The sequence below is a fragment of the Cynoglossus semilaevis genome, chromosome 4, assembly GCF_000523025.1.
Source record: "Cynoglossus semilaevis isolate Cse_v1.0 chromosome 4, Cse_v1.0, whole genome shotgun sequence".
NCBI lineage: Eukaryota > Metazoa > Chordata > Actinopteri > Pleuronectiformes > Cynoglossidae > Cynoglossus > Cynoglossus semilaevis.
The window spans coordinates 6390348-6411347 of record NC_024310.1 but is presented as its reverse complement, the minus strand read 5'-3'; the positions used below and the strand labels follow the sequence as shown (position 1 = coordinate 6411347).

Here is a 21000-nt window from a genome sequence, read left to right as displayed (position 1 = left end):
AAGAGTGAGTGAGGAACCGGAGAACAACTCCTATGATGTGTGAGAGTCTCTCTGGGAAAACAAGGTGCAGCAGCACATTACAACGCTGGATCAGAATCGTTTTGATCATCGGTCTCCGAGGATCAGAAATCAGCAGAACACTGAAATATAACTGCCTTTCCTGACATTTGGAAACTACTTAATAAGAAGCCTTACTGTGCCAGTATCCTGTCAGTGCTGATCATCATCACCAAACACAGAGGAGAGCAGATTTTCTATACAACAGAGGCCAGTGCAAGTTTTCTGGACATTGGGCATCATTCTGACCATGCAATACAATGCTTTGAATTTCTCTTTTTGCCATTAACTTCACAATTAATAGTCACGATTGACGTGTTTGTTTTGTCAGCCCTTCTATGAATATAAACAGCTGTATCTCATTTTTGTGTATCTATATTGCGTACTTGTTCATTACCTTAAAAAAAACATCGGGGAATTTTTGGATTTTAGCCCCTTAAAGTGTGCGCTATGAATAAATACATTTGATTTTCACATACTTAAGCCGACTTCCAATTATTGGCTAAGCTCGCTCACAGTGCAAGTAATGCAACACTTAAGCCGACTTCCAATTATTGGCTATGCTCGCTCACAGTGCAAGTAATGGAATCTGTGCTAAGTGTGCATTATGGCCTCTGAAAAAACCCACAAATTAGCTGTAAATGTTTGTGTGTCTGCTGTATCCTAATGTAAAGATCTCTACCCTTTTAGTGTGACGCCATTGTCTGCTGTATCCTAATGTAAAGATCTACCCTCTACCCTTTTAGTGTGACGCCACCTCAGCTTCAGCCTTTTTTCCCCCAAAGATGCACACGACAGTGGTGTAATAAATGCACAGTACGAACAGAACAGAAGGCTGTCCAACGTGTCGAGCATCAGCAGGCGGTGGACAGGTGCCAACAATCTGTGGTGTTTCACATTAGGACTGACGGCCGTTGCATTCTTCTGTGACATTTTGTTTTAATATGTTGATAAAATGACCTCTTCAACACGCACCTGACCTCATCCATTCATAATTCACATTATCAAAACAGCATGACCTCACTGCTTAGAAGCTACCAGGTGGCCCCGGCCTCTTGTATCACATTACTGCTCTTACAAAGGAGTATTGTGCTTTTTTTGCCAAGTCAGAAAAATTGCAGAATCGTTTAATTACGATCCACGTGTATAACAAAAAATCTCCCCCATGAAGGAGCCTTACAGCTGTCCAGCAAGGCTAGTTAGGCTAGTGTGGAATGAGTTGGCCAAAGAATCGCATGAGTATGAATGCAAATCAAACCCTGTTATGTTGACAAATCCCAAACCCAGTTAAGAAAAGACCACAACTAACGGTGGACAAACTATCAGAATAAATTATTTAAGATGAAGCATGGAACGCATCAGCTCACTGTTAACTAGAATAAAAGCCAGAAAGCATTCTGGGTAGTCGTGTAACGATACACTCTCACAATACAACACAATCAGGATGTTCCTTGTTCACGATACAATGTGAATCTTTACAAATTTGAATATTTTAGTAGTTAAATTTTTAATAGATTCATGATGCATCTAGTTTTAAGAGCTTTATCTGCAAGTCATAAAATAAACTAAAAACATGTAAGCCAAGTTTGACAAAAACAACGCCTGTGACACAACATAACATTTGCTGCTGGTCATCACTGACTGTATACTCCAGCCATAAACCATCCTTTAAAACTCAAATGACCCAGATTTATATACGGTTATTCACATATTTTGGATTCCTGCAGTGGAAACACATCCAATCTTTAGCTTCTTGTCACCAGTGTTGGTTTTAGTTTATTATTCAGTCTTGATGGTTGGCGTTCATCAACGGTTTTTATACCGGGACTCTTACCGTCTGAAGCCTGGATGTGGTAGCCTTCACCCCGGCCCGGCTTCACCTCCAGCAGCTGCATGGTCCGGTCCAGGAGACCGTGGATCACTTCGAAGCCTGGGCTCCTGTTGTAGTAAACGGCACAGAAACGGCGACTGTTCCTCGCTCCAACATCTGGTCGAGGGGTGAGAGGATGAGGGTGGAGGGGGAGATAAACAGGGCTTAGCAAGTGACTTACAAGGTTTGTGTTAAACATATGTATGTGGTTGTGAATATTAAATTTTATTTGCGCACACACACACCTTTGGTTGGGTCCTGCAGGACAACATCAGAGATCTCAAACAGTTTTAAGGGAAGGGGCATCTTCCTGTTTGCCGCTATGGTCTTCAGAAGACCTGCAAGCAAGGTGGTGCGCGCCACCTAGTGGGAAATTAGAAGAATTACACTCTACCCATTGATTTTATATTCTAATTCATTCAAATAATTTTAAATATTAAAAATATATTAATTAGTTCTTCACCTGGAACTCTGCTGTCTTAGGGTTGGAGATGTGAACAGCCTTAGTTTCTGAAATCTTCTTCCCAAGTTTATCTGCGATATCATCTTGGGAACACTAAAGAGACAAAAAAAGGAGACATTCAAAGGAGTGTTTTAGAGGAGGGAAAAAACTGTTTCCATTATTTTTGTTTCTATTTCTCCAATTTACCAGGGCAAAGTTGAGGGCCTCTGTAAAACCTGCAGCTGCCAGGTCTTGTCTCAACAGCTCTGTCAGTTTATTCAGTGGAAACTGTGAAAGAATGTGAAAGAAACAAAACACACACATTTGTAAAATAATCACATTTGTCCGTCGCCTGGACATCAAACAAGGCCGTCCATGTACCTGGTTGGCTACGGTGTAGGTGCGAGGTGTGGTGCGGGTGATGTTGTTGAAACCGTAGGCCATGGCAGCATCCTCCATGATATCACAGGCGTGAATGACGTCTGAGCGAGTAGGTGGGATCTCAACTTCAATCTCATCACCAACACCAGTAGGCTGCGAACGCAGGCACATCCTGGTGAGCAGCTGGGCGAGTTTCTCGGTCGACTCACTATCAAAAGGAAAAAAAAAAAATTTCAATGATCCTCATGAAAACGACTGTGTTAACGATTACCTTTATTCGATAACCTGCTTGTTTTTGTGAACATCAACTATTACTTACTTGATGCCGACTTTTTGGTTGATGAACGCACTGGACAGCTTCTCCTTCCTGTACGCCAGCTCCTAAGGACCACATCATTAAAAATATTAGCAATAGATTCTAGCGTTTTAAAAATTGAGAATTTAATGGCATCCTAAGTAAAATGTGTTAAATAAAATAGAAGTACTGGGTATGTGCAGGTCTTGCCATCTGGGTACACCACCTCAGCCTCCTCTACACTGAAAAAGAGAAGGAAAAACAAATACATTTTCATTCATTATTACTGTGAAGGTCCTCACAGTACATGTGAGAAAAAAAACCCTGATATCTTAATACAGGACAACAGTCTGTGACAGGTTTTAGAAGTCAGCTTCACAATCTGCCCCAGAGATGTTAAAAAGTAACAAAGTGTAATAGCGCCTCCTGCAGGTTGTAGACATGAAGCATCACGTGCACAAGTTACAAGTCTACAAAACCACAACGACGCAACCTCAAGCCTGTTTTACCACATTTCATCATGATACAACATTTTTGAGTTAGTCTGAGGGTGAGGGTGAGGAGTGACTCACGTGAAAGGCTGTGAACAGTACTCGCTGAACATGGTCACCATCATGTCCAAGACGATTCTGGCCTGGAGAGAGACAAAGGTCGGAATTAAAAGACTAAATCAATGTGTGGGGCCCACAGTGGTCTACCTGCTTATCAGTTAGAATGAAGAATTTTGTTATATCTTGAGAGAGAGTTTTTCTGGCACTTGTCCTCATTTAATAATTCTTTACTTTATGACTGGTTTCTCATTACAACAAAAGCTGCACCTTGGTCACATCGGTGGCGGTGCATTCAATGAAGACATTCTTTGTCTTAAGAGTGATTTTTGAATGATCCCCTGGAAGACAAAAGACAGACGGGTCCATTATTCCCTCCATAAAATTAAAATAAATAATACAGAAATACAGAATCAAGCACTCTTACCATTAATAATGGGAGGCATTGAAAGGACAACGCCATTGCTATCATAAATCACAGGGTAGACAGGCTTGTCTTCAATAATGTGAAGGTAATGTCTCAAATGGCTGTCTGTCTATATCAAATAGGAGAACAACACAGCGTTAATAACAAACTGGAAGAGAAGTGATTTGACTGATTGATGTCAGATTAAATCCTCCATCTACCTTGTAGAGGCTCATGAGCTGAGAGGCAGTGTACTCTTGGCTCTGGTTCAGAGGTTTGAAGCAGATGTCCCCGGGGGCTTTGGCCGTGTACGTGAACGGTCCAGAGATGGTGTCCAAATCATGAGTTCCAATTGCAACAAGACTCCTCTTCCTGTTAAGGAGACAAGCCATTTTTTTTAAATCCCATTTCTGCACAGTGTGACATATTTACACTAATGCACCATGACAACTAAAGTCAACTGATGCTGGGCAATAAAGAATTACATTAAAAAACACATATCACACGTTTCAAAGTTTTCAATATATAAAAAATAAAAAGATCGCACATAAAAATAGCCATTTTTTTTTAAAAATAAAAAGATCGCACATAAAAATAGACAATTTTATTATTCAGTACAGAGAATAACAATAGTCTGTCCTGACCTGCAGATATTTTGATGGAGTTTCTCCTGCAGCTCAATAAAGCTGTCATATCGCTCCTGTGTGAAGGTGATGTTCCTCAGCACTGCTGCCACAGCATGTGGTCTCACTGATGATGGCTGCACAGGGCAAGAGGGGGAACACACGACTTCTTACGTCAAGTCACAACATTCCAGTTTAATATATTATTAATATCTGCTACAATTACAATTCCCCACACCTCAGGAGTAATGATGAGCCTCTGAGGCCCGCCGCTGACTGGGCTGACACGCCTGTAACGAGGAGCCTCTAACCTGGGGCAAAAAATAAAAGTGTCAGTACTCTGTCCATTCATCTGTGCAACTAATCCATACATTATACTGTGTTTATCATCATCAAACTGAATTACACTTCAATTGTTTTATTTTATTGTTTAGACATAACATGTATTTTACACAGTGTTTTCCAAAAAACAGAAGTTAGAATACCATTATGCCAGGCTTAATACAACTCACTTGTTTCTGAAGACTTGAAGTCCACGGACCAGTCCCTCCAGACAGAGCAGGTCATAACGATTAGCGGGTACATCAATTTTGTACAGGATGACATCAGATGCACCTGACGCCTTGGAGTCTCCCTGCTCTCGACTAATTATCTCCTTTTCTGAGGTCTATAAGTGAAACAACAAGTGCCAGAAAAAGTAACAAATTACACTGCTGTAGTCAAATTATATTATTATTTTTTTCTTGGATTTCAGGACTTTTAACCATGAAATCAAACCACCCAAACCTTTAACAGCGAAAAAAATATATATAAAAAATTCACCCACATCAGTGTAATAATGAAGTCAGAATAATAAGATGCATTAGAGTACTGTTTGTTTTGCAAAAATAATTATAGAATTCACACAATAAGCAAGCAATGAGGTTTGAGACCAGCACACTTTCTCACAACAATGAAAATAATGGTTAGCTTTGCATCGTTTACAGCACACACAATGCAAATAAATTACAGTACATATGTCTTTTATATTAATATCTCATCTTAATGGAAGGAGTATACTCACAATCTCATCCAGCTCCAGTCCAAATTCAAAACAAAGCTCGTCAAACTCCACGTCGGCTAAAATAATAAGCAAACATTACACATTATTTTTTTTAATTTATTTTTTAAATGGTCACGTATGTCAGGTGGCCAAGCGGTTGTGTATAATCTGATACTAGCGTTACATTTTAAATGATAGAAGCCAGCACAAATGATGCAATCACATCAACATCTGAAACCTTTGCTGTAAAGCATCTCATATTTATTATTTATTCCTTCCATCATTAAGTTACAGAAAAATGTTGTTTATAATGGAAATTAACCAGAAAAATAAACTTTTGAATTATAAAGCAAACTAAGAAACTCCATGTAGTTAGCCGTATGCTACCATTCAAGACGATGAGTTCAGAGATCCCTTTCAAATGTTTTGTCTGTTTAAGCTAAATGAACGTTTAAACAGGTGAAATGTTTCTTTACACTTTGGAGAATGCAGAAAAACAACTTACTGTACGACCTGCCCAAAGCTTTGAAGAGAAGATCTCTTTTTACTCCGACAGTCGGCATGTTAGCAGCTAATCCTCCACAGCGCTGTTAAAAAAAAGGACCCCAACTAGCCGGGTAGGGCTGTCTCTGTGTTGCCTGAATAAAAAGCATTTTCCTTTTTTTAAATTAACCAACCTTATCATATAGTAAACAGCGTTCTTTTATTTTTTTAGACATTATAGAATCAGGTAGTTAACAACAACAACCATTTCTACTACTACTACTACTGATAAAAAATAATAATAATAACAATAACAGTCAGTATGGCACTTCTTTTTTCCGTATTTCACTGATGACAATATTTGGGCTTTGGGAAAACTTATACACATGCGAAGTCCAGACTCCACACAGAAAGATCTACCAGAGAGTGTCCTAACAACATTTTTCATTATCATACATGATACATTAATAGTTTACGATAATGCTCCTTATATTTGGTGCAGGAAGCACTTGGGCTCCCCCTAGTGGTGTATATGGGAATGTTTTTTTGGTGTGTCTATACATGTGTTATATAAATTATACTAGTAGACCAAGTGCAATGTGCTTTAGCTGAAAGTGGGAAGATAATCTTATTATTCAAAAATTATTTACTTTTGTACATTGTGCTTAGCTGTAGAGGTACTTTAAAATATTTTCAGGAGGTGGTACGTCACTTGAAGAACCACAGTATTATCTGGCATATTTCTATTTGCATGTGACTATTTATAAATAACAACTTGATCCGTAGCTTTTTATGACCGTCAGTAACCCCTGACTGTAGTCTCTTCATGCCTTGCGTCCATTTGGGCCGGCCACTTACACGCGCCACCTCCATGAATCCAATCGTAACGCAGACAACGTTCACAAAAAGAAAAACACTTCCGGTCTCAGCTGGAGGAAATGTGACGTACAATTGTGGAGTGAATGACTTGATGGACAATTCCTCGACAAAACGCTGCTGTTGAGTTTGACCACAAGCGGTGACTTGGACCATTAACCATCGGCACCAGACGCACCCTGTGTCACTTTAGGAGCAGAAACTCTCATCGGTAAGTTTTTATTTTGGTTGTAATATTCCTTAATACCTCGAATTTTACCCCATCCTCCTTTATTTTACCTGAAAAAAAATAAATCTGCAAATTAAAATTATGTTACCGCAATGCTTAATGTAAATATCTGACGGTGTGTTAACAGATGTTAATTATCAGATTTATTTCTTCAAATTTGAAGAAAAAGATACTAAGTTTTCACCGTGCGCACTTTTACGGAGACATACGGGACAACACTGACCCCGCAGGTTTTTTGTGAATGTAATTAGCTCAGGACCGTTCTTGTTTTTAAGCTTAAATATATAGAGTTAGTATCGAGTTACACGTTACCATTGCCATTTTTGGAAAATGTTTTTATAAATTACATAAGTTAAAATTGAAGATTCGTCATAAAATATAAAACATTTTATATATTAGACCAAGTAAAAGACAAACAGCTTATTATTACCTAAAGTTGCTCTTGTGAAAAATTCAGGTTAATTTAGAGCAAATCATGTGCACTGGCATTGTTAGTTGGCCAATCAAATTCAAAATCATACATTTCAGTATCTAGACACAATTTGAAATCTGTGTCAACTCATGGCAATTTCTTAACCCCAAGCTGTTCGACATTGTTTACACAGCTGAAGGGAACTGCTCTGCTCCAGCGGTTATAAAAACGTTGGCAGGTTCATCATGGATGCGCTTGTACATCTGCTCTGGAGGTTTATATCCCTCTGAAGAGCAAATCAGACGAGTTAGTGTCATAACAATGTTAAGATATTTGGGCCTAAAAAAAATTTAAATATATTTTGTCCTTTCAGTTTCTTCAAGGAAGTGTTGTGAGTCAAACCTACTGGTCAACATTTGTTTTGTAGAGAAGCTGCCGATTTATCAACATAATCCAAACTGCTGTTTAAACTTTTTTCTGTTGTTTCTTTTATTATGTGATTGTTTGAAAAGAGCAAAACAGTCCATTTGTTTGGAGCTGCTCTACGCCCACATGTCCAATCAGCACTCGCACCTCGCCACACGCACACAGTCCTGTGACATGACCTGTGGGACACAGTGTTGTGTTGGTGCGTTGTCTCACCACAATGGCCATGTTGAAGCGTCTGCAAGACTTTAGCCTGTATGCTAAGAACGATGACATCAGCACACAAAGATCCCATTCACGCCAACTCTCGAGGAAGCAATGAGCCCCACTCACAAACGCACACACGAGTGCATGTCTGCTCACCCCACCGATACAGAAGCTTTGCTACGCTGTTGCTCAATTTAAACCGTTGAGCAGAGGTCACCAGTAAAGCGTCTACATGTTGCCTAAAGCCACCTGTTGAGCAACTTCTCACAGTAGTCAGAATTTCAGCTGTGGGTCAATGTGTGAGTGTGTGGCATTTCAGTCTGCCTTTTTTGGTGCTTTGTTCAGACATATTTGATTTACTCACATACATTCAACTGGATGCATATGTGAAACTGTGCATTAAAAAAAAATCAGTAGCAAAATAAATAAATAAAGTCAATAAGTAACTTAGCATATGTGAAACTGTGCATTAAAAAAATTCAGTAGCAAAATAAATATAGACATGGTGTGTTTTAAAAGTCAATAAGTAACTTCGTGTTTTGCTTAGTTGCAAAACAATTTAATAAAACACAACAATATCTAAAGCTTATAAAAAATAAATATATATAATGTTGCTGGCTCTGGACCTAAAAAATATAATAAAATAAATATATATATAATGTTGCTGGCTCTGGTCTTAGACATTTGAACTTGGTGCCAGTGGGACAAATATTTCAGCCAACAGCCATTAACATGCTGCTGGTACATCCACCAGGGGCTGAAGTGGCCTCTGAGCCCTTATTTATCAAGTACAAATGTGTGACTTTGTTGCTAAAGCATTTTTTAAAATCCCTTTGTACAGAATACCTTCAGTTGCACAAGTGTATCAAACACAACAGCAGTGACCACAAAAGACCCGGCCTTTATGTTCTAATCTCGCAGGAAAGATATTTGTAATTCACCATGGAGCTTTATCAGACAATAATTAGAAACAGTGTTGTTGCTGCTGGTGGCTAAGTTGTCATGAGAATGAGTATTTTTTCATGTTCACTGGTCTCTTAAGTTTCTAAATGAGTACATTTAAAAAAAGTAAGAGTAAAGTTTTAGTTTCAGTTTTAGGGCCTGGTGATTTTTTTTTTATTTTTAAACATCATCTTGTAAGTAGTTCCACAGAGGATTAGCAAACCTGCTAAAGGGAAGAGAGTAGAAAAAAGGAACTGACTCCAGCTGTAAAAGTTATCTCACAACTTGTCCTTCTTCTTTCACCCCTGTGTCCGACACAGAGTGACTGCTTCATTAAGATGAAGCTGAAGGAGGACCTCAACCCACTTGTGCTGCTCCTCTTCCAACTTGTGGTGTGGACCTACACTCTCATCACCTTTCTTCCACAGTACCTTGTCAAATGGATGACCTCTGCCAACGGTGGTTTCTGTAGCTCTCTGGAGGAGCGGGCAAAGAGAATAAAAGCCCACTCAGTATCAGGCAGCCTGGAGGGACCCTACAGAGCTGTAAATGCTGCCAAGACGCTGGTGTCATCGATGCACCCGGGGGTGGACACCCTGGATAAGTTGTTGGAACACGCAGTCACGAGGTTCCCTCGTCGGGACTGTTTGGGCACAAGGGAGGTAATAAGTGAGGAGGGAGAAAAACAAGCCGATGGGAAAGTGTTTAAAAAGGTGAGAAAAGTCGTAGAGAGAATGTACGGTATTTTACTTTGTAGGTATAAATGCTGTAAAAGATGCTTCCTTCAAATTCATGATCTGAATACATTTTAAAAAGCGACCTGTTTACATGGATGTTTCATGAAAGAACCAATAAGAACCAGTTTTAATTAGAATAATATACAAATATGTAAGTACTGTAGTAATATAGTAAAATAATGCCAAAAACTGTTTGGTTTTGTCTTCAAATTACATTTTTGTGGCTTTCCAGAATTTCCCCACACTCTTCTAAAGGCATGGAGCAACTGAAAGTAAACAGATGAAACATGAGAAGTGAAAACTGCAAACTTATTATACAAAACCTGTTGGTTTGAACTTGTTGTGACTGTTGTATCCGAGTGGTTGCCAAACCTTGGAGTCACTGCCGGATCACTGAGTTCTTATCTCAGCAGCTGAGTTCTTGTAATCATTTAAGCCTCACTGTTGAAACACTGACTCATGTAAGAGAACACAAAGTAATTGTTCTTGCCGCACTGTACAGTCATCGTTACATACTTAGTTTCTGTGTAGGTGCAGTAGTGTCTGTTATCCACTAGGGGGCATCATATCCTCACCTTAAGCGCTCTCTCATTGTTGGGTAGACCTTAATACAGCTAACAAAATAAAATGCCATTTCCCTTTTCATAAATTCGAATACGTTCTCCAACATAACACACGCCAAAAAAAAAAAAAATCAGATTTATTTGTCTTTTAAATAGCGACTAAAAGGATAAAGGTGAATCATGGATTTAGGATTTTTTTTTTTAATAAAAGGTTAAACATGGCTAATGCAATGCACTTGTAAATTATTTGTCAAATGTCTTAAACTGCTCCATCTTATAACCATAAATAGAACTACATTTAAATATTTTAACACAGTTATTACAAGAACAAATAATAATTATTTTGACTTTTAAATTATTTTGTCTCTGTCCTGATTTCATTTCACTTATGCATAAAATATAAATCAACTGTATTGTGTTCTTCACTGTGCTGCTTTGTCTGCCCCTGCAGGTCGTTCTGGGTGATTACACCTGGCGCTCCTACGAGGAGGTCCTCACAGCAGCATCTCAGCTGGGCCGTGGTTTGACATCACTGGGTCTGCAGCCCAAAAGCAACGTTGCTCTCTTCTGTGAGACACGAGCCGAATGGCTAATAGCTGCCCAGGCCTGTTTCATGTACAACTACCCACGTAAGTCCAGAACATCTGCACGTATGTTACGTTAACACGCAATAAAAGAAAAGGGTTGAGCAGCTTAACCTACTGGTTCAGTTCTGTTCAAAAGACCAAAGAGGTTTTATGATGGACCAGGCATCCAAACACAGAATGAAATCTGAACCCTGCAGATATGTAACAGGTCATGGTGTGAATTCACCAACAAAAAAAAAAAAGCAAAGATGAAAATCTGCACGTACTGCAGATATTTCTCATACTTTCAGTTTGCTTGAGTTTATCCTGCTGTTTATCCTTTGGTCAGTTTATACAGTACTTTCCCATTGAACAACTTCCAACTGTGTGTTTGAGTTGATCGTAGCTGATTTACAATCTTTGTGTACGTGTGTGTATTGGTGTGTCAGTGTCTGTGTTAAACATGCAAGACCCAGCTGATACTGAGGAAGGTCAATGTGTCCCTCTTCACTAGCATTATTTAAGCACACCCTTGTGCCTTGATCGCTTTTCCCCCCACATCAGTCAAGGACACGTTATGTTAAATATTCACTGATTTTTTTTTTTTTCTTACCCGCTCTTATGGTTGAACTGTTAAGAAAGTAGTTACATTTGTAGAATTGTGGTATAAAGAAGAAACTACCATAAATAAAGGAAAGTTAAAAAAAAGCAAAAATCTCTTGTTATAGCCAATAACAAAGATACATTTTTGAGGTGTAGTTGTATGAGGACCCCGTACATGATACGTACATGTTTGATCTAAAATCTGAAGAAAGAGATTGTTTACTGAATCATAACTGTCAGCCAAAAACACATGGAAAAAGAAATGTTCCCTCTTTTATTTATGGTTAGCTTTAAAAAAAAATCGACATATTTTTGTCTTGTAGAATTTAAAGAACTTCTTCACCGTTGTTTGACTTATAAAAAGCCTAAAATACTTTTTTCTGTCGCTTTGTAAGCCTCTTTTTCATGACAACAAAATCAGTAATGAGATAAACCTAAACTAGTTTAAACACCAGGTGTTCGTTTCAATTAGCCTTCATGACAATGAATGTAGTTCTGTCTGGTGCTAGGGAAGTTGCTCGGCTCAAGTAATGTTAAATATTTATTCCACGTACGTGTATATCACTTCAATATCTAGACTAATGCACACATTAAGTGTTTTCCCTGCGTGGACTCACTCTTGACTCTTGAATATGTTTATTATATGATGCTGAGCACTGATTTGTTCTGCTTGCTTAAGTCTGGGCTCCATTAAACTGTCGTTATAGAAAATATGCTGCGAGGGCAGGCTAATAAAGCATCTTTATGAAGCCCGTCTCTTATGCAGTCACAAAACAGAGCGAGAGTTAAAAGCCCAGCACAGTGAAGAGGAGTTAGAGGTCGAAAAGATTAATGGAAGGGGGGGAGTGGGTGACAGCGTCACAAGAGGGGTGAGAGAGTCTACGTGAGCATGTGATGTTGACAGAGGCTCGGAGGAGTCAGCCAAAGGCCCTGAGTGAACTTAGACACGTGTGTGTGTGCACGTTTATGTGAGCATGAAAAAGAAACCCTATCTTGGCTCACTGTCAAATGGCTAATTATTATTCTGTCACTGTACGTCATTATGTGACACAAAGCAGATCCACGATGAAGTCTGGAGAAAACAGCAACAATCAAACCCTAAAGCTTCTCTCCAATTAAAAGTCTTTATAATAGTGAGTGGACATGAAGGTTTGAAGTCGGTGCAGATCAACACGAGGCAGAGTGAATCTGAGTGGAGCCTGAATGTTTCGAATGGTCTTCATTAAAGGGATTTGAAGTGTTTATGTGTTGAGCCGGAGGCTAATCTGTGTTCAGATATCGTGACACGAAGGTGTCACAGCCCTCGTCCATATACACAGAAGCAGAGCAGGAAGTATTGAAGCCCAGTGACGCAGGAAGGAGATGTCTTTATAAACCATGTCTCCTAAACACACTTCCTTCTGTGTCACCTCTGTTTTCATTTATCAAGTTCTATTTTTTAACTTCTCCATCTTGTTGTGCACTAACATTAGACAGATGCTTCTTACTGGAACCTAAATTTCAAATATTTAATTCCACTCACTCCCCTGCATCACAGTTTTAAAACAGAAACTGCAGAAGGTGGAAGTGAATAAAGTTCTCCTTCTTTACCATCATGTAAAGATATAAGATAAAAAATTGAACTGTGCTCAGACACAGAACACAAACTATATCTGATAAGCGAGGCCATCTAGACATGAATTTGTCAAACTGATTTTTAAAATGGTTTGAATGATGTTAGCCACGAGCTAAATCCCAAGCAAATTCCAATTAAAGCGATTAAGAAAAGGCCATTTCCTGTTTAACCAACCCCGTCCTCCACATATTTTATCAGACGGTAATGAATTCTGTTATGTAAAGGTCAGTGTGATATGATCAGCAGATTTTGTTTCCTTTACATAAATCATTGTTGTGTGGATGTGTGCATGCACATGTTTAGTTAAGCCCCCTCCACCAATCATCAACACTGACAGTAAATATAGCAAAAATCAACCACAAGAAAGAAGGAAAATCTCTACAGAACAAAACCCTTATCTGTCTGTCCCTTTATCAGCCTCCATCACTTATCACCAATGCACTGCAGTAGTGCACGTTCTCATTGACGTCATCATTCCATTGATAGGAATATTGGTGTTGTAGTTACACTAAAGGTACAGCTCTTGATCCACGAACCCACCTGAGAAATGGAAGCAATTCTCCCCTGAAAACACACACAAGTGTCCGTGTTGATAAAAACTCAACCAGAGGCCAATTGAATACAATCCAAACCAATTGTCCTGCGTCTCTCCTTGCAGCACACAGCAGCTGCTTTGCTGTAAAACCAGCGGTTCTCAGACAAAATCAGTTACAGAGTCAACATTTATACCAACTTCACAGGTGTTCAAACTGGAATTGAAACCTGCTATACACTATGATATAAAATGAAGAAGGTTTTTTGAACATATTTTGTAGTAGTAAATTGCACCATGATTTGTTGCTTGGCCAATTTCTTTTCAAAAACTACACTGTTGCATTATAACAGTAGTGGGAAGGGCTGTGCAGCAGCAAGATAAAGCAGTGAACTCAATATATCATTGTGCCTATAGTATTGCAGTATATTGCAATATATCGTATAATTGTCCCTGTATCATCATAAGTACCGTATCTCTAGATTCTTGCTAGTACACACTCCTAATATTAGCAGACATTAGACCAAGACTTATTATTTTGAACTACTTCCAGGATGATACCATATTTTTTTAACTCTGATTAAATGTTCTTTCCTCAGTTTTGTGCGTTGTCTTTTGGTTGTTCACCCGTGCTCGTGTTTGTTTGTTGCAGTGGTCACCCTGTACTCCACACTCGGAGGCCCTGCTATCGCTCTCGGGTTGAATGAGACTGAGGTCACACACATCATCACCAGCAGAGAGCTTCTGGAAACCAGACTGAAGGTAGGAACACACAGACCTACTGAGTGATCAGAGATAAGGGCAGGACGACAACAGCAACAACAGCACGATTTCATCAACAATGATGGAGAAATGAGCCACATTTGGGTATTTTACGCCACTGCCTTCTCTGTGACAAACAGCATATATAACGTTTCCTAAATAACTAAAAACAGCCATGTTAATGAGTGGTATCATTAATAGCTGTAAATACTCCATCCAGAAACACTTGAGCCTGGGGCTGTCTCAGAGGGACAGTTTCTCTGAGTCATCCCCTGAAACTTTTCCCACTCCGCCTTCAGATCCATCATGTGATGCTGGGCTGGATAATTCAGCAAACACAAACAGGCCTGTAGGATGGATGGTATCACACAATGATGCATGGTATTACAAATATTTGTGTAGTTCAGTTTCGCACAGTATCTGTCAGTCAGCTTAGACCAAATAAAAACTTTTGCTGTCAAGGAACGAGTGGCATCGGAAATGAACCACAAACTCCACCGTGCCAAGAAACGGGTTAACGGCTCCTTCATTTCCATCATCACCATGAATTCACCATTTAACAATTATTTTGTTTTTTTTTTAATTTAAAAAAAAGTTTTAAATGTCAGTTTTCCAGTTGGCAGACATCGTTGTTGCTTCCCTCGGCCTCCAGTCTTGAGCAGATGTTCATTCAAAGCACTAATACTGTGTCAAAGGTCAGCGCTGTCTTCAATGAAAAAAACAACAAATCATTGGAACATTTTAGGGACATTTTTGGACGTTTTAGTAAGGAACAGTGTCGCCATAGAGATTTAAAAATAAACCACCGTGCACGTGCTGTGTTTGTCTGCAGAGATTAAATCTGTCTATTTTATCTCTACCTTTTTATCACGTTCACACATCCTGTGCTTTGGACCAAATAACATTCAACGACGACCATTTTCAGTTCTTACATGTCAGAGAAACACATTTTTCTTGTTGTCCATGAATATTGTACACCTGCCATGGTTTATGTTCATCTGTGTGTGTGTGTGTGTGTTTCAGGATATCCTCATTGAAGTTCCAAGGCTGCAGCACATTATTGTAGTGGATAACAGTACAAAGTTATGGCCAGACCTCCCTCATGGCATCAGTATCCACAACATGGCTGAAGTTCAGGAGCTGGGAGTCCAGCCTGACAATGGTGGGTTTGTGTGTGAACTTTTTTTATTATTCATTCATTCATTCATTCATTTTAAAACACATGCAATTTATGCTTAGATGTGGCAACAGCTGATAAAAAAGGGACATGAAGAAAGTGATTCTTCTTCTATCATGTACATGATGAGGAATCACATTTGACTTCCCAGGTCACTGTATCAAATTTAGTGAAATGCCCTATCATCTACATGATGAGGAATCACATTCGACTTCCCAGGTAACTGTATCAAATGTAGTGAAATGTCTTGAATCAGACTGATCAAAAAGAGTCAACAGAAGAGCAGGAAGGGAGGAATAAGACTGAGACGTAGAGGAGGCTAATGTTAACATACACTGTAACACTGTTAACTTCACATCAGCTCTGAGAAGTCACTCCTACACACCTCAGCTTAGTGAGAAAAAAAAAAAAATTAAAAAACCAAGCTCCACCCTTTCTCTGTTTTTTTTTTCCCGGCCTGCTGTAGTCACATGTGCTACTTCATCCTAAACATAATGCAGAAACGAGAGCAGTCTCCCCTCAGCCATGTTAGGGTTCACTGCAGCTGGACCAGCAAACCATAAACAGACCAGTCTGAGGATCACAGTCATGTGGTTTCCTGCCTCAGGAATATAAATGTCTGCTACAGCTAGTGTCTCAGAGATAGTACAGGCAACGGTAAATATGATTGTCTGAGATACCGCCACATTATCAAGGCAGACTGCACTGAACACACACACACACACACACACCCTGCACCAGCCTGAGAGTGGGAGACAGATGTGAGCAGTGATGTGGATCTGTGACTCACCTCTGTCCTATCTCTCATAAACCTGCGGCACTGTGGCATCTCCTAGGAGAGGATACCTCCAAGTCTCATTGCACTCGTGAACAGTAATAAAATATATTTATTACTGCGTTCTGTCGAGGCTGTTTCTATCCATGCATTTCAGAACGCTATCATATACCGCCAGAAAAACTCACATCCTTGGAAAACTTAAGGAATCCTGCAAATTAGTTTGAGTCACAATAAGAAAAGACTCACCTCATAAAAATATCACAACAGAAAAATTAGCAATTATTTAAAAAAAAAAAGTTGAATTAGACTGGGGAGTTCTACACAACTCTCCATTGTCACATATGAAGCCATGTCTCAACATTACAGCTGCAGGTGATCGTGAGCGACCGCTGCCTTCGGACATCGCTGTCATCATGTACACCAGTGGGTCCATGGGTGCGCCGAAGGGCGTCATGATCTCCCACCAAAACCTGCTGGCTGGAGTTACAGGAATGGCTGAGCGGATTCCTCATCTGTGGTAGGGATCGTGCAGATCATGTGCAGGCTGCTAACGCTAACTGTCTATACAGTTAACTGTTAACCTCAGACGTGCGTTCAGACACACCTGTACTGTGTTAACCTCAGACGTGCGTTCAGACACATCTACTGTACTGTATGTTCAGATATTCCTAAGAACATCTTGGTGTTTGCAGTGAGGAGGACACCTACATCGCCTACCTTCCTCTGGCACATGTCCTGGAGCTCAGCGCAGAGCTCGTGTGTATTTGTCACAGCTCCCGTATCGGCTACTCTTCACCTCAGACCCTGTCTGACCAGGTAGAGTGAAGGTTTCCTGCCATTCAACAACCTTTTCTTTTATCTAAACTGAATATTATTCTGTTGCTGTTTTGTTCCTCCTCACATGAGGCTGGACAGATAAAAACACATTTTTCCAGAGACTAACTAAAATAAACTGTTTCTTCTCTACTGTCCTCATTGTATTTTTTTTTCTTCTCTTTGAACTAAAGTCGACGAAGATCAAGAAAGGAAGTAAGGGAGACACCAGCGTCCTGCAGCCCACTCTAATGGCAGCGGTTCCCGTGAGTCAGTTCAAGTCCATCTTATTTTTATTTTTTTTATAGTTTGAAGTCACAAAACAGTCACTTGGCTTCACAGATTTGACGTTACTTTGAATTAACATTGTCCTAAAAGAGGTCTTTTAACAGCAGGACTGTAGATATGGTCCATATTTTATATTGACTTTAAATGAACAATTCAAAACAGAGCAGAATAGGTTTTACAATTTAAAGGACTAGTTCAAGACATTTCTCTGTCTGCAGACTAAAGTTTTCTTTATCAATTAAAATTTTATCTTACTGATTTTTTTTCTCTCCAAACAACAGAAAGTATCTGTGTCGATGTATGTCTGTATGTAATGATACGCCTGTATCTACATTTATTTTAAAGGAACATAAAGGTCATAACGTCGGTGCTTATTCACAATGACAATGGAAAATCACTGATTTTTTTTTTCTTGTTAGCCAACTAGTTTGAGAAATTACACCCTCTCTGGAGAATTGAGTCTCTTCTCTCGTCAACTAACCAAAGCCCCCGCCCCGCCCCACCCTCCCTGTCGCTCATCTCTCATCTCCCAGTGGTCGTAGTGTAAAGGTCGTTGGGCCCCAGTGTCTGGAACCATTCACAGCTGTAAACAGAACGTGAGAAAGCCCCATGTGGTTATCCCCACGACACACACACACACACACACACACACACTCACACGCACACTGACACGCACACAAACTGTTTGCTGTGATATGACAACTGGCCGGTGCATTAGTCCTGCGCCGACTTCCTCTCTCAGTGCTCGGGCTTCACACGCATGCACTCATACTCCACACACACACACTGATACACACCCACAGGGACCAGCTGCTTTAACTGTTTTTGATTTCTTCTGCCCTTTACTCTATTTGATAGACTCCACCATGTTACATCACTTGGTTAAAAGGATATAAGTTTCAGTTCAGAGTTTGTTTTTTTTATAACAATACTGCAACTTGGAGTATCTGCCGATACTTGTATCATTTCACTGCCTTCTTTTCTCCTCCGGCATGCAGCAGGCCGGCGTTGCTGAGGCGATAGTGTATCTGTTTACGACATGTCTCACAAAGTAGCGTTAAGAATTTGGTCGGATCGGATGGGCAACAGTTTTTGTTTTCCAATGTTCGATCCTGAATTTGGCCCAACATCGGACTGATACTGATCCTGAGTATTGGATCGACTCCTCCCTAGTTCTAACCCCACAAATAAAACTTTCTGTACAGGGGTTTGTGGAGTTAGAATTAGATAATATGTAGCATGTTTAAAATAATCAGATGAATGTATACTATGTTTTATTTAAATGGTGGTAATTGGCCCAGTTTAATAATAAACACAGCTCTGCTTTAATTCTGTTCATGCGAACAGACTTTTGATCTCGCAGACCTCGACTTCTGCCTTTCCTTCTGCCACTGTAGGAGATCATGGATCGCATTTATAAAATAGTCATGACCAAAGTCCTGGAGATGAACTACTTTCAGAGAACACTTTTCACTCTGGCGTACAACTATAAGCTGGAGCAGCTTGAAAAAGGAAATGCCACACCTGTGTGTGACAGGTGAGAAAAATGTAAAGATGTGTTATAATAGGAAATGATCAAAGAGTTGATTTATTGTAGAAAACTATCAAAAAAAAATTCATTTTTTCTGATGGACCTAAGGATTTCTCTTCTTCCTCTCCAACTCCTCATTCAGGTTGGTGTTCAGGAAAGTTCGGGCTCTGCTTGGGGGTCGGACACGGGTCATCATGTCAGGAGGAGCGCCGCTCTCTGCGGCCACACAGCGCTTCATGAATGTGTGTTTCTGCTGCCCAGTGGGTCAGGGATACGGACTGACTGAGACGTGTGGAGCAGGAACAATCAGTGAAGGTGAGGAAGGATGCGGTTGTCTAAGGATGCAGTTCTACCTAACCACAAATGAAGAATAATGTCAGAATTATTGTGACCCCTGGTGTACATGTGGTGCCATACACACTAGGTCCTGGAGACTTCGTGGCGTGACTATTGATGGTTTTTTGAAGGAAAAAAAAAAAAAAAAGTGTGGGAAAAGATAGAGTGGCTCCCATTGCAGATTGTGTAACTTTCTTTCCCTTTGGGTTTTGGTACTGGAGTAGCCATTATTAAAACTTTTTAAATCATTAAAAGCCATCATCGGATATGAGATAAAACAGGTAAAACTTGTAAAAAAACATCGGATATGAGATAAAACAGGTAAAAATTAGGAGAAAAAGCAGCAAACACATTTTTGATGTTAAGAACTTCATGGCTTTCATTAAGCTCATATTTAGCTTCAGTAGAGATTGAAGACTGTGTTTTCAGTTGCAGCAGGTATATGTGCCAGCCACACATGAAAAAGTCTTGTTAGTTGTTTTAAGATTACATACGTTTGTTTTGTTTTTTAAAGGGAACTCCTTTTTAAATTTTAAAAACAGTGGCGATAGTGGAAGCATGTGACCCCCGTGTGATCTGAACTGTGCAGCTGATCCGATTGGCGTCCACCGCTAACATATTAATGAAACATTACAAAAGCCTCCCAGCCTTTCCCAGGCTGCTGCCTCACTCCCCGCTGCAGTCAGAGCAGGCAGGAAAACACTGTTCTGCCGATATTCCTCTGGGATGGGGTTTCCATGACGAGGGAACCAGTGAGGTCATGTTGCTATGGTGAAACATGTCATGCCTTGATGCTTGCACATTGCCTGACAGTGTATGTGTGTTGTGTTTCAGTGTGTGATTACAGCACTGGGAGAGTAGGAGGGCCACTGGTTTGTAGTGAGCTAAAGCTGCAAGACTGGGTGGAGGGTGAGTCCAACACACCCACACATATCCACAATCACATGACTTACATTACTTGATGTTGTGCATTTTGTCCAAATATATATTTTTTATGAATTCCTCCATAATCTTTGGAAAGGGTTTTCCCTTCTTTCTCTGCTCAGCAGATGAAAACAAATCCTAGTAATAAATGGCCACAACTCTTATTCAACTCTTTCACAGCTGAACAACTGTCTCTGTTTGGATGTTCATGTCTCTGTATGGCAGCCAATACTGTGTGATCACAACATCTCCACCTGACATGGCAGCTGTTTCGTAACCTTGTATGGAAAGATGATGCTTTTCCATTTCTCCTAAATGTCTTTCATGTCTTTGTGCATCAGATCGTACTGTATTTTATTACCCCTTAAATTACATACTTATCTTGTGGACTTTTATTGGATGCTCAGGGAGTAATAACATGCCGCGAAGTGACAAGTCACCAAATTTACTGAAATCATGAGGAAGTTTGCTTTTTGTTTTTTTTTATTGATTGATTATGAGCAATGTTTTTAATATGAACAATCAGTTGTGACTCA

At 39.8% G+C, this 21000-nt stretch overlaps 2 protein-coding genes across 2 annotated transcripts in view; one reads left to right on the top strand and one right to left on the bottom strand.

The window, feature by feature from the left end:
• The window catches only part of farsb (phenylalanyl-tRNA synthetase subunit beta), a 13343-nt gene extending 4893 nt beyond the window's left edge, over window positions 1-8450 (bottom strand). Inside the window, exons 1-17 of the mRNA XM_017031991.2 lie at window positions 8307-8450; window positions 6170-6302; window positions 5686-5741; window positions 5135-5289; window positions 4861-4933; window positions 4644-4759; window positions 4221-4371; window positions 4021-4129; window positions 3864-3934; window positions 3618-3679; window positions 3236-3287; window positions 3070-3131; window positions 2751-2958; window positions 2577-2657; window positions 2391-2483; window positions 2173-2290; window positions 1892-2044 (exon numbers count right to left, since the gene is read on the bottom strand). Of these exons, the coding sequence (XP_016887480.1) occupies window positions 1892-2044; window positions 2173-2290; window positions 2391-2483; window positions 2577-2657; window positions 2751-2958; window positions 3070-3131; window positions 3236-3287; window positions 3618-3679; window positions 3864-3934; window positions 4021-4129; window positions 4221-4371; window positions 4644-4759; window positions 4861-4933; window positions 5135-5289; window positions 5686-5741; window positions 6170-6227 (1618 nt within the window). The 5' untranslated portion in view covers window positions 6228-6302; window positions 8307-8450. The remainder of the gene's footprint in view (window positions 1-1891; window positions 2045-2172; window positions 2291-2390; window positions 2484-2576; window positions 2658-2750; window positions 2959-3069; window positions 3132-3235; window positions 3288-3617; window positions 3680-3863; window positions 3935-4020; window positions 4130-4220; window positions 4372-4643; window positions 4760-4860; window positions 4934-5134; window positions 5290-5685; window positions 5742-6169; window positions 6303-8306) is intronic.
• acsl3a (acyl-CoA synthetase long chain family member 3a) overlaps window positions 6520-21000 on the top strand; it is a 16813-nt gene continuing 2332 nt past the window's right edge. Inside the window, 11 exon segments of the mRNA XM_008308790.3 lie at window positions 6520-7234; window positions 9560-9952; window positions 10991-11168; window positions 14508-14617; window positions 15641-15779; window positions 16939-17089; window positions 17265-17388; window positions 17580-17651; window positions 19071-19210; window positions 19347-19519; window positions 20375-20525. Coding sequence (XP_008307012.1) covers window positions 9578-9952; window positions 10991-11168; window positions 14508-14617; window positions 15641-15779; window positions 16939-17089; window positions 17265-17388; window positions 17580-17651; window positions 19071-19210; window positions 19347-19519; window positions 20375-20525 — 1613 coding nt within the window. The 5' untranslated portion in view covers window positions 6520-7234; window positions 9560-9577.